General features: G+C 38.9%; 1 protein-coding gene across 1 annotated transcript in view; it reads left to right on the top strand.

Annotated features, from left to right (window-relative positions):
- PTPRO (protein tyrosine phosphatase receptor type O) overlaps nucleotides 1-14,147 on the top strand; it is a 60,853-nt gene that overhangs the window by 16,332 nt on the left and 30,374 nt on the right. Inside the window, exons 7-10 of the mRNA XM_088528430.1 lie at nucleotides 1,746-1,866; nucleotides 4,534-4,727; nucleotides 7,000-7,111; nucleotides 12,299-12,450. Coding sequence (XP_088384556.1) covers nucleotides 1,746-1,866; nucleotides 4,534-4,727; nucleotides 7,000-7,111; nucleotides 12,299-12,450 — 579 coding nt within the window. The remainder of the gene's footprint in view (nucleotides 1-1,745; nucleotides 1,867-4,533; nucleotides 4,728-6,999; nucleotides 7,112-12,298; nucleotides 12,451-14,147) is intronic.

Below are 14,147 nucleotides of genomic sequence, written 5' to 3'. Positions count from 1 at the left end.
CACTTAAGCACACTCTCTAACCCATTTTACTAAGGAAAGTTTATTCCTGCACAGTTATCATAAAACTTGCTTCAATTTATTCTTATATTTCCTACATATGAATACAGAAACTGACTCTAAACTTTGAGAAAGTTTAGGTGTTTTCAAACTACCCGTGACCTGAATGCTTTAGGGCAGCAATGCTTTAGGGCTGCCGTATGGGTCAGGTACATGATGATAAAGAATCCTGAACTCCAAAGCCCAACACCTTTCTGTTACTGGGAACCAGTAGTGGTTTCAACCCCATGTCAGATCCTAAGGTCATGATGGCTTAGTGGGTGGTAGCTTCAGTTAGAAAAAGGTTTTAACCCACGTATCCATTTCCTTGCTTGAATGCTTGCAGTTCAGTTTTCTGGGCAGTGCCACAGCTTCTGCCCAGCTCCCTAGATGTGTGGGACTGATGAGTTTGAAATGCCTGCAGTACGGCCCTTCTTAGTGCACCCATGGGAATGGGAGAGGAGAGTTGGCAAAGCTTGTAAATCTTCATCTCCTTTAGCTTGAAATTAGCCATTCAAGTTGAACTAGAAATGAATTACTGATAAGAGTTTGCATACTTTACAGGCCTCCATTAAAATAAATCTTTGTTTTGGGTTTTATTTCAAGAGTGGTTATGAACTGGTACATTTGGAGGTCTTTACATGAAGATTTGAGAAGTGTTTCTTCAGAGAAACTTTTTTTTTTTTTTAAGAGGCAATTTAATCAGGAAGTAAAACAATACAGTAGATGATTACAAATTAGATATCACAGGTATAAAAATATTTGATTAAAAGATATATTGTGGGAATCATCTATGCATTCAAATACATGTAGTTACATAAAACCTGTCCATGAATAATCAAGATATCTTTTGTTTATTTCAAGTAAGTAGAAAGTAAATACCATTATTTGTTTCTTTTTGTCATTAAAGGTATTCTTACCACCACTAATCAGATGTTGCCTGATTATTATACTTGGAATTATTAATTCCTCCCTGACAAGCTGAAAAGAGAAAACTTCAGAGCAAAGTTCAATCTCTTTCGGCCATTGTTCATGAATCAAAAGAGATTTATCTTTCAAAAGCAGCTGTTAAATTCCATTCGTCACCTGGCCAGGCATCTGCCTCCGGCTTTAAGCAATATCTGGCACTTCAGAGCAAAAGTTTTAATGCTGATGTTTCAAAATGAAAAAATGCCACAAGCTGCCCTACTCAGGATTTGCCATGCTGGGCAGGAGAAAGGAAAGCAAGCAATTCCTCTCTGATTCCAGCATGCAGTCGTTTAACATTTGCATTCTGAAGACAGGACACCCGTAACCCTGACACGAGCTCACGCAGCTGCAGGTGAATCAGACGGCCAGTGAGAAAACTCAAGCATTTTTCAAAAACACACTGTCTATACACTCCAACCTGAATTTCAGCCTAAATAGTATCCCCTGAATATAAATAATATAGCCTGGATATTTCAATGGACTTTATAGCCTGGATATTTCAATGGACTTTAATACTAAGAAAAAAAATGGTGCTCTACTGTCACTGAGATGCAATGTAGCACATTTAAGTGACTACTCACCACTTTCCCAATTTTATCATTTTGGGTCTAATGGATGGAACATTAGACACTGAGCTCAGAATCATTAATTTTGTGACTGAGGTAGTTCAAATATCATTTCAAGCGTCTTTTAATTCATTAAGTAAATGCTTTATATCTGATGTGTTCCTTTCCTACTAGGTGAATTCCAGCAATAGCCTCATTGAAAATCTTGTTCCTGGTGCCCAGTACCAGGTTGTCGTTTACTTACGGAAAGGACCATTGGTTGGACCACCTTCTGATCCTGTTAAATTTTCCATTGGTAACCCCTACATCTACTGTTTGAACTACCTTTTCTTTCTTTCTTTCTTTTTTTTTTTAATAGCATACATATTATGGCTTAGAGGCCATTAAGGAATGTGTTTGGAGCTGTTTTATTGGTTATTTCAGATGCAATAAACCTTTACAGAGACTCTTTTCTTGGAATGCCTAGTACTGAAGGCTTCCTTCAGTGGAAGATGGACATTTCCTGTTTAGACGTTAGGTGTTTAAAATAACTAAGGAAGAATTATGGCTAGCATACAAGCGCATAGGGGCCCTATGGAAAGGCCTGTCTCCATCTTTGCACACACCCAAATATATGTTAGTCTCTAGCTATGCTCATGGTCTCTATCACTGCACTTAGGCATAACCAGCCTAACTTGAGGGTACTGTCTGGTCAATAGCATCTCCGGTAGACCATTCATTGCCGTTTCCCATAGAATGTATGGGAAATGTGCTTTTTTGAGGGATGTAGTGGGGCCTAGCCTAAAGACCACTGTGCTAAGAATCAGGAAAGCTGGCTTGTCGTCTGTGGTACCGCAAAACCATGACTCAATAAATGTATTGTGTATACATATATTTTATTGAGTTTAAAAATGGATCTCGATGTACTGTGCTTTGAGGTCTGGAGATGGAAAGAATGCTGTAAGAATGAGATTGACTTTTTCCAGAATGTCATTTTGTGACCCAGAGGCAGAGCTTTTCCCTAACTGCCTATAATTCAAGATTCCATGAATCTTCTAAATAAAAAGAAGGCACTTAGTGCACTTAGATTTGGTGTCTTTTAGTTTCAATGTCATCTCTTTTATTAAAATTATCACTTTAACAAATTATAATAGGAGGAGAAAGGGCGAAGAGAAAGGGAGTCAGTGTACAGAATTACATTTTTAGAGAAATATTTAACCTGAGTGATCTAGTGTCTCTTTTTGACATATAGTCTGTCTTGTCATAGAATGAATCATAGGATCATAGAATGCTTAAGGTTGGAAGGGACCTCTAGAGGTCATCTAGTCCAACCCCCCTGCACACGCAGGGTCACCTAGAGCACGTGGCACAGGACTGCGTCCAAGCGGGTTTTGAAGATCTCCAGAGAAGGAGACTCCACAACCTCTCTGGGCAGCCTGTCAGAAAGCCAGTGGCAGAAAGTCAGAGATCTTTCTTTGTTATTTTTTGCTCTTCTGTTATTTGCTTTTGTTATTTTTTCCACTTCCTTTCTGTGATATAGGGAAGAAAGTGAAACAGAAAAAGATGATTAACCTATTAAGAGTTGAATCCTGTAAATTACAGCAGATATGTGAACTAGTGAATATGGTGAGAAGCAATGTCCTCATATGCTTTCCTAAGCTGGGCCCAAATAAGAATTTGAAAAGACAGTATCATATATTTTAGTAACGGAAAAATGGTATGTAAATAGACATAATATATATACTTTTTTATTGGATAACTTTTTAAAGTGCTTTTTTTCCTTACTTCTTTTTTCTTACTTCAGAAATTCTTTTTTTATTTTCATCTGAGAAAGTAAAATAATATATTCCCAAAGCAAATAAATTCTCTCATTTCTCTACTTTTATGTAGCCTCAAAGCCATAAAAATCAATTCTAAACAAAATGCCTTATTGTTGTGGGTTTTTTTATTATGAAAAGGATGCTTTATGGAATAGAAAAACAGTTGTATGAATATGAGTTTTCATTTCGTTACAAGATATTGAGCTTTATATGAGAATAGCAAACTGCACAATAAACAGATCTGCTAATTTATTGGCAGTGTGTAGTGATGAATGAAGCTGGAAAAAAAAAAAGAAAAATAAACTTTAAAAAGAATAGAGTTCACCCTGTGTTTACCCTAAGGCTCACTTTCACCGGGTAGGTGTGAATACTTTAGAGAGAGGTCAGAAAAGATGTGATAAATGGGGACTGATTTATGAAGGGCAAAGCAGTCATCTGTGCTAACATGGGCTGAGGTAATCTGGGTGTTGTTCTTGGCGCACTAACCCAACGTGCAGTAGCTGGAGTTCTGCAGTCCTTGCAAATGTTAGCTGCTAAGTACATCCTTAAGTAGCCTCACTGAAGTTGAGAAGAATAATTGCTTTCCAGACAAGTAATGGTTGCAGAATTTGACCCGGCAGTGACATTTTTTCAAATGATTTGACTTCTCACTTTCTCAGTTTCCTCATCTGCGAGGCAAATATAGCAATATATCACAGCATCCTCAGATTCCCCAGGGAAGAAGGGGTAAACATAAAAAGTGTTCGCTCTTATGACATTTATCTTCCAAACTGTTGTGATTTTTGTTCCTTTTGGTTTTGAGCATGAGATTAAAATAGCACCTAAACAGCCGAATTTTCAAAGAAGTAGAATGTAACACTCCAGTTACGAAAAATCAGTCCTTCCACTTTAGCTCAAGCAAGGCAGCCAGCACCAAGTGATGTTGAGCAATTTCTGAAAATTAGACCTTAAACTGGAGAACAAATGCTGAAAAATCGTTGTAGATTTGCTTGTGACAAGGTGCTAGGACAAGAATTAAACAGTCAAGAGCAAACCCAAAATATATTGAACTTGGTTAAATAAAGCTTTAACATAACTATGTGGTTAAAAAAAAAAGTAATTGATTAAAAAAAAACACAACTAAACACTGTTTCTGGTCTCTAAAACACTTTTCTGGTCTTTAGTGCCCACTGGAATAAAGGATTTGACGCTTTACCCTTTGGGACCTACTGCTGTGGTTTTGAGCTGGAACAGACCTTTCCTTGGGGTGTTCAGGAAATATGTTGTAGAAATGTTTTACTTCAACCCATCAACGATGACTTCAGAGTGGACAACCTACTATGAAATAGCAGCAACCATCTCCTTAACCGCCTCAGTGGTAATGTGACCATTACTGACACTTGCTTTCCCATATGTGTATAGTTTTGGCACTCCGTGATGTTTCTTTGTCCAGCTTTTTCCCCATGTATATGTATATACACCTTTACACCCTAAATATTTTCCCAAGCTAAATAAAGAAAATGACTGGGATGCTAGAGGCATTTTCTCTTCTCAAGTAAAGAATGACAACTAAACCATGGTGAAGATTTCCATGCCTTTCTAGAGAAGGTGAATAGATTCCAGTCAGACTTTGCCCTTGCACAAAACTGTGAGGTATTTTTGCTGAAATTACTTGTTCAGAATGTTATGAGTGCAAAAAGGATAGCAATAGCTTTTTGTGCTTGTGAAAGCTGTAGTGATTTACAGTATTTCATTTGCATAATGCCGTTTGTGTAGTCATTTTGGCTACAGAGGCTTAACTATAATTGGTACGAGACTATAAATTTGCCACGAAAATCTCCAAGGAAATTAAAAGCAAAAATAGTTTACCAAATGAGTAATTAATATATTGTAATCATGACTCAGCACAACTAGATTAATACCTGAGTGATGCAAGTCATCTTGGAAGTAATACTGTCCTCAGGAGATAATGTGGTTCAATAGAAAATGAGATCATTCTTGTTGCAAATCCCGCCCATAGAAACCAAGGGAAGTTGGAACTCCTTTGTCTGAATTCAGTCTGAAATACGGTGGTGCTATATTGCAGCTAAAGTGCGTGTTTCTTAAAAAATAATAGTCTAAATTACAAATGGATTTTTTTTCCCTGTTTCTCTGTTATGGCATTTAGCAAACAAGTATGTTCTGGTGAGCTTTTCTTTGGGTTTCCTAGCAGTAATCCAAATAGTTTGTGTCAGAATGCCATTAGGTCCCACGGATTTGCCTATAATCATTAAATCATTTGGCCTCTAAGTAATATATTCTGGAGCAATGGTATCAAGCCCAGAGAGGAGGCCAGGGACTCAAAAATCAAATTACCTGACTTTGATCAGAAAATATTTCCTGAAGGGTTATCAGATAGCCAGGAGTCTTGGATTACTTTGGAGTGCCTCTCTCTTGGTTGGTACATTTTGTGCTTTGCAGTGTATTTTAAAATAGTCAAAGCAACATTGGTATTGTTAAAATGCACTCTGGGGCATGCCAGGCAACTCTAGGCAGCTTCCTGGTTTCAGTGTTAATTAGATAACCCTTTTCTAAAAAACATACAGGGAATATTGTGCAAACTCTGTATTCGAGTTGCCTTGTAGCATCTGAAAAAACAGGCCCTGCAATCAGCAAAGTTCTTTGAAAATGGCATTTTTAAAATTTCATACAGATTTTCATTATTTCCGATTTGCTTTAAATTTGAATTACAAAAATATAATAGGATTTTCCTTTAAATGTGAAATTAGATATTTGAAATGTTTTGTGCTGTCATTTAAAGTATTTGATTTTTAATTTAAATATTACAAATGACATTGCAATATAAAATACATTGTATTTTATACTTCATTTATATCTCATTTATATTTATATATATATATATAATTTAGATCTCATTTATAACTCATATTTCATTCATGTATCATTCATAATAAACGATAATACAATATGAAATGCACTTTGAAAATGGAAAAAAGTTTTTTGAAGTGGCATCTGAGTGAGAAAAAAAAATTGAATTTATCCTTTAAACACATTTAATTGAAAAAAAAAAAAGCCCACATACTCCGGTTAAGTATATTGCTTCCATCAAATCTGAACCTTTTTGGCAGAAAAAATGTTCTGTGGGAATTCTTCTCACTGCCTTGGAAATCAGAGAAAGGTTCCGATGTAGAGGGACCTGGAGCACAAATACGTGGATGAGCAGCAGAACTGTCACAACCATGTTTGGTCTCCGTGCACAGATTTTTGAATAAACACAAGCCCCAAATTACACAGGTTCACTAGACTTGATAACAATTTCACATGAGCAATACTTAAATGGACCATAGGATCACGATTTTCCAAAAATACAGTGTTCATGGGTGTCTGGCTTGAGTTAGGCAAGACAGGGGAGCAGGTTATTACGGTTTTGCTAATGCATTTGCTTCGGTCCTATTTGTCTCTCAGTCGTGTAAAGCTTAACAATTCCCCCAAATTCAAGGGGAGGCGAGGGCAAGATGAGGCGTGAAGAGGGAGAGTTCAGTAAAGCTGTGCCGGCCCACGCGTGTAGACACGTAACGTGTGTGCTGTCTGTCTTGCCTTGCCCTGGTGACTTCTCTCCTGAGCCGCTCGTCCTCTTTGTCACTTCACAGAGAATAGCCAACCTGTTGCCTGCCTGGTATTACAATTTCCGGGTTACCATGGTGACCTGGGGAGACCCGGAGCTGAGCTGCTGTGACAGCTCCACCATCAGCTTCATCACAGGTAAGCACTGGTGCCACAGCCGGTCTGTGGAGATGCTCCTGGGAGCAAAAGTGCTGGGACAGCCTGGCTTCACTGCTCCCAGATATTTGCCAGTTAGGGTATTTAACAGCTGAGCTTTTGCTTTTCCTTTTTTTGGCTCTTAAGGTAAGCTTTAAGGACCATTTTAGTTCATTCTGTAACGTTTTCCTATGCAAAGAATAGTGGGTTTTTTACTGTGTTCTTTCATCAGCTGTGCATCCGGCTCCAGTGAGGGTCAGCATTCCTGCTTGTCTTTTACAGCATTGTACATTTTATTCATTGAGGAAGAAATGAGTAAATTAATTGTACGAACTATTAAGTTTGCTAATATTAAAAAGAAAATTTTCAATGTTTCCAAATGCTTTTCCTCTCCTTTTTCTCCCTCATAGTAGTAAGCGTGTAATCCATAGGTCAGATAGTGACTTCTGTGGTGTTTTAGTTAATATATTGTAGAAATAAATATTCTTATAGTATGCTGTGTAGCGTGTTATTCTCATGCTCCAGCCTTGTATTATCTGCCAAGTATTCCTGTTTGTGCATAGTCGGGGAATATGGGTGCTTCTTTGATCAAAACATTGCACCTGCACTCAGTAAAATGGACTTGGGAAACTTTGTGGTGCTGGCAAGTCATTTGCCATGCAGATTCTTAGCTGCAGTAAACTAATAGATCCACATTGATTATTGCCTTCCAGTGGGAGAAACCTCTTTGTGTTTAATACACTCCATTGTGCCTCAACAGATACTTGCAGTTCAAATTTTCAATATATCAAATAGGTGTGGGCTATACAGGCACAGACTAGAACACAGGCACTACAGACACAGGCAAGCAGATACAGACTAGAATACAATAGCTCCTGTTCGGCCCTTGCAGTGTATTTCTAGGATCCAGGCTATGTAATACGAAATTCCCTACTGAATAGTTTTGCTTTTATGAAGCAGCATTTTGCTCACCTTGCAGAAGTATAGCTGACTGAAGGCAGTAAATAATTCATATGCACCATGAGTGGAAAGTGGGAAGCATTCTTAATTTCCAGCTGTAGAAATCACATTATGAGGAAAATCAGCCTGTCTAGTCCCAGCCCCTCCCTCCAGAACAGATACTAGCCTAGCCCCAAATTTTCTGTTTGGCAAAAGCATAAGAGGCTGTAATTGAGGGAGGAGGTAAAGAAGACTCATTTGCAGTCATGGTTAATGTAGTGCCTGTGCTTGACGGATCCATGAGAGAATTATCACCGAATTTAATCCTATCTCCGCTAAAGTTGGTAGAAACACTTCCATCCTGAGATATCTGATCCCACACTGGACTGTTGAGGAATTCTGACACTTGTTCAGTGCCTTAGAAATTCCTCCGTCCTTTCTACGCCCTGGAGCCTTATGAAGACTTCCAGTGACATTTCTTATCCTTTGGCATCTATAATCTTTTCTGTTTCACGGTAGTGAAGTCATTTTCTGACTGGTTGGTTGCTGTACGAGGGGAGAAATGTGTCTTTTCACAGCTGCTCTGGGCACCAGGTTGAGCATTTCACAATGGAAACATTCCAGTGAGGTTAAGCTTATTATAAAATATAAACGTTCATTATAAGCAATCTGGATCTTTGTACAGGGAAAGGGAAGACAATTACAGCTATTAGATGATAAATTGAGCAGCTCCTTATCTAGTACATGTAGATAAAGTCAGAAATGGCTGAACATCTCAGATAAAGTCATCCATTTGTGACTGGCACAACCTTCAGAAATGGTGTTTGGATTTAGAATGAAAATATCCAGAAAAGGAAAGTCTCCTTCACAGGTGAGATGTACCACTGCTTAGTTCCTCCTAAGTGCCTAACTATTAGCTGTTTACCCTTTATTCCTGATCTAAAATTTTCTGGCTTTAATATTAAGTCCATGATTCTTGCTACATTTTTATTGACTGGAGAACCTCAAATGGATTTTTTTTTGTCTACACAGAATTTAATTTCAATCTTTGCCATTGATAAATTGCATCCACTGACCTCTTCAAGTCCTCCCCTAACCAGGCAGTTTTCTGTGTTATGGCTTTCCCTCCTCTCCCTTTCTGATTTTAACCGTCTTTTCCAAAGTATGTTAACACTGGAGTTGTAGTACAGCCTCCTGAATACTTGCTACAGAGGCAACATCGGCACCCTATTCAGTGCTCTCCTGTTTGCATATCTAGATGATTACATTTGCCATGGCATCACACTGTATGCCTACATTGAATTGCTTCTAAGTCTTTCCTTGATGAACTTCTTTCTAGAATATGTCATTCAAGAAGCCTTGATTGCATTCTTTTTTGTTTTTTTCCTCCCTAAATAATCATCATCGCACCTGGCACAGGTTAGCAGCAAATCAAATCACAGCACTGGCCAGATCCTCTACTCCTCTGCCAGTTGCCATGCTGTTTGTATGGTTTGTCTGCAGTGGTTTTCCTTTCAGTTTATTGAGGAAAGTGTGGGACAGCAGCAAGCACAGCACTTTACTAGAACAACCCTAACAAACAAGTCTGATTTGATGAAATGACAAGTGCTTATCAATAGAATCATCACTGCTTATTACTGTTAAATACATTCCTGTCCTCTAATTGTCTTATTAATTGAATTCTTTTCCATTTTGTCTTGGGACGGTTAAGCTCACTGGCTCTCGTTACCGAGGCCATACCGTAGCAGAAGCATTGGCATATTGTTAATACTTCTGCCCTCTTCTGGCCTCTGTCTGGTGACTAAAGACTCCTCAGAAGCTAGCCTCTGAAGCACAAAGTCTTCGTAGATGTCTCTTGCAGGAAGCGGCATGCCAGCTTTCCATGTCCGCAAATTTAAAATCTTTGTCCCGAGCTGGTCTGCTTTTCTCTGTGCGCGGTTAGCAGGTGGCTGCGGAGGTCTTTATCACCCTTAGCCTCTTTCTTTAAGATACATAAATGATGTTTTATGGAACACTCTCCCCCTTTCTGCCTCATTCTGTATATCACTGCCTCCTTGCACAACCCACACTGCCCCGCACACGTATGAGAAACCAAAGAAGAAGGATTATCCAGGAGTTTGGAGCAGCATCTTGCAGCAAGATCAGGGCCCACGACCAATTCCCTAATGCAGAATCCCGTCGCTTGGGTGGGGTTGGGGCCTTAGTGAAGTGAACGAGAGCACCTGGAATGCAAAGGCTGCCAGAAGAGACTAGGTGATGGATAGCTCTTTCCCACAACATTTGTTCAGATGACTCGAGGTGGGTGGGAGGCATCAGGGGGAACTGAAGCATTCTCATAAGCAAATACTTCATGAGGAACAGCCAGGCTCCTGTAGCAACAGTTGCCTACTGCTGCAGTGACATATGGAGACTGCCAGGGCTGCTGTGGTGACTGATGAGGTTTTAATGGCACCTGCTGTAAACAGCTGGATTTAAAACAAGGGCTTTTAAGATGCCCAACTTCTTTTAAAAAAAAAAAAATTCCCACAATGAGAGTGCTTTTCATTTTGGAACAGCAAAAAATGTAGGAAAGGTAGACTATCAGTGCTGATGAGTACGATCACATCTGTCCTTACTCTGGAGCTGTTGTCTGTCTTTCCAACAAGTGCTTTCAGCTGTCACTTCCAACCCAATCAGCAAAGGGATTCAAGTACATACAGTGTCTCTGTGCACGTGGGCTTCCAATGGCCTAGGGAAGTCAGGCACAGAAATCCCTTCCTAGGTCTGGTCTTGTCTCCCCATATCCTGCTTGTTCATTGCTAGATATCCAAATTTAACAACTGTGCAAATGTGAACAGGCAAAGCACGCCATCAATATCTATGAGGAAATCAGTAAGATTCATATGGCATTAGATTGTAATGAGTACACAGTCAGCCCTAGAAATGGGCTGGGAACTCCAGAAACTGAGAGAAACATTTAAAGATTTTAGGCTAAATAGGCGTGCTTCCTCTCATCAGCCTGGAAAGACATTTTAAAGACGAATTTGAGAGACAAGTCTTACAGATATTTCTGAATGGCTCTAGGTAAATAGTCCGTGGCCTCATGCTTGCTGCCTTCCTCAGTGAATAGTTCAGTACGCGTCCTCTGTTCCCTAACCCAAGTCCAGCTCTGCGATCAGAGCCCTACGAGCCTTTCTGAAGGCAGCAGTGACACCTGGTGGCCCCCTCAGCTAGTCCCGCACGCAGAGGTTTGTCTCTGCCTTTCCTTGCCTGCAGTCCAGGCAGTCCAGACAGTTCAGGCAGTTCAGAGAAATGGTTCAGCTGGGTTAACGCAGACGAGGATCAATCCATACAGCTGTCCAAAACAAGCTGCCAAGCATGCCGGTTCATTCATGCTTTTCCCCAGTTTATTCAGGCTGTCCTGATGACTGATGTCATCTTAAGGGACGTCGTCATCTTAAGTTAAAGCTTTGCCAATTGCTGAAAGTCACTTTTGGGGCTCCATTCAATCTTGATTTAAATTCGGACTGGGGGCTTGCACCTCTCCAGTTAGACGATCATGGTAAGCTAGTTAGTTATGTTCCTGCAATTAAAGGAAAGAGAGCAGGGGGCACCTCCAGGAGCTCTCTTTACTTGTCTTTAGTATCTATTTATAGGTAAATGAGTTGCTCTGGAGATTCATTTCGTCTCTGTTTGTATGGTGATCGAAGGGCTTGCCAGCCTGCTACTGCAGCAAGGCTGAAAAGTTTCCATGCAAAGAGATGTTCTTTGGAAGACCAGAGGTATGAGGCTTTTCTTTCTGAGAAGATGCCCGCTCAGTGAAGAGAAGGTATTTTTCATCTGAATGAACTACTGAAATTGTTCAGTGTGACAATTTGTATTTATTTTCCACCGAATGTCACTTTTCTTTTTTTTTAAGGGATATAATGCAGTGGAGCAATATCTGAGGCTTCTAAATTGATTTCGTGTTCCATTTGTAAATGTTGACTCAAAAAATGGTTTATGTCAGCCTGTAACTTTATACTTTTTTTTTAACTGAAAGACTGCAAACAAAATATATTTCTGTTCCAAATGTCTTCTAAAGAAAAATGTCCTTTTTATCGGTTTCACAGAAGACCCAGTATAAATGCAGATGCTTTTCTTACTAATACCTTTATAATATTTTTGGTGATGGTATTTTTTCCAGTGGTATCCTTTGGCAGAAGTTTATAATTGTGCTTAATAGTACACTGGGTTAGATCCTCCTGTAATGCATTTGTCTTATTCCCTTAGCACCAGTGGCACCTGAGATCACCTCCATCGAGTATTCCAACCACCTTCTGTACATCAGCTGGAGCTATGGAGGAGATGGTACTGACCTTTCTCATTCCAGGATGCTGCATTGGATGGTCATTGCAGAAGGAAAGAAAAAAATCAAAAAGAGCGTAAGCATTACTGGGGAAAGGGTAGCTCTTTCCCATATACTTTTGTGTTCAGTAGAAAAATGATGTATTACAAAGTTTAGACAAACTGATTGAGATTTTAAGAAGGCTCACGAGCTGAAGTATGCGCTTCTGAGCACCCACATTGTCCAAATAGTGAGGAAAATGACTGTATTTGTGATTTGACACAAGTGGTGGTGATTTATGTGAAAATTTAAAATAGTCTCATTGTATTAGATCTGTCAATTGCAAATAGTAAAACATAAGAGTATTTTCTTGGAAAACAGACATTGTCTCTTCAGTTCCTAGTTAATGTTAACCTAGGCTAGACATATTGTCTGAGCTTCTTCACTACAGATAGTATAACTTCCCATTTTGTGACTTTATCAGTCAGATATTCTTAGATACTATGTTTGGTTTTATATTTTCTAGTTGAAAAAAAATCCACTAACTGATGGGATGGGGATTTCACGCAGAGCGCAGGCACTTGCTCAGGGAACGGGGCAGACATATAGAAGCGTTCCCAGCACATTCTCCCTGTCATGATTTAAACATTGCTTATAAAGAGAAATCTGTGTTTTGGCCCAGTATGCATTGGCTATTGATCCTGCAAGGTACTGAGATACACATCTAGCTTGAAGGAAAACAGCAACCTCTGGACATAAGAGCAACTAGTGTTTAAAGCAGCAGTGGAGCACGGTAGCACGGGAACTCCTAATGCCTCCAGCATAGCTTCCTAAAGCCGAAGGCCATGGAATTTTTTTTTCCTACATCATCACTGATATTTCAGTCACTGATGTGCTGAAAGGGTTTGGTCTTTTTCAAGGGTAAGGTTTTCTTTCTGCAACTAGACGCTAAGGTAAATTAGAATTGAATTTTCAGCATAAGCTCAAATTCAAATTCAGCTCAAATCAATTTTTATTTGGATTTATGTGAAGCCCCTCCAGCTTTTATAGGTTTCCTAGTGGCTGCAAGAGTGCACCCATCTGGAGCTTGCAGCAGCGTGTGAGCCTAATTACATGATTAGCAAAACTGATCAAAAACACGAGACATCTGAACAGCAGGAGCTTCCAATATTTGGATCTTTGCTTCAAATGTGGAAGAAAACTCAATATTTTAATGATTTTTTTGCACAAGTAAATTGTTTTTAAGAATTGAATTTAAAAAAATAAAAATAAAAAAGTCCTGTGATTTTGCTCCTTTCCTTTCTTTCCAAAAATGATGTTTTCTGAAAAACTATATTTTTTCAAGGAGAAAACCAGATTTTTGTCAAAACTATAATTTTCAGTAAAACTTACCTTATTAATTTTTAAAACAAAAGATTAAAATTTGAGGATACCAAAAAAGAAAAAAAATCCCATACTTCAAAACTGTCCTTAGGGATATTTATCTTCTTATTATTTTAATGACAAACAAACCAGGAAATATCATTTAGGAAACTCCTGTAGCAATTTATTTATAGCTAAATTCTCTACTGCTACTCATATTTGTAAGTACTGGCGTGTGTTTCCAAGCTAAAAAGGGTATACCTGTTCTTCTAAACTCTGGTTAGGCACTGTCAGAAAATGTTTCCTAAAAAACAGTGTACTAATATGTCTTTATTTGATCTATTATGTTAATTTTTGCCTTTCTTGTGGGATTATTTGCAAGAATAGCTAACACATTCAAATAATGATGACTTCTTATTCCTGCTCTTTGTA

This window comes from Tinamus guttatus, unplaced genomic scaffold, assembly GCF_059628265.1.
Source record: "Tinamus guttatus ecotype Peru unplaced genomic scaffold, ASM5962826v1 Tinamus_guttatus_pri_ptg000308l, whole genome shotgun sequence".
NCBI classification, from domain to species: Eukaryota; Metazoa; Chordata; class Aves; order Tinamiformes; family Tinamidae; genus Tinamus; species Tinamus guttatus.
This window is presented reverse-complemented; position numbering and strand designations above follow the sequence as displayed.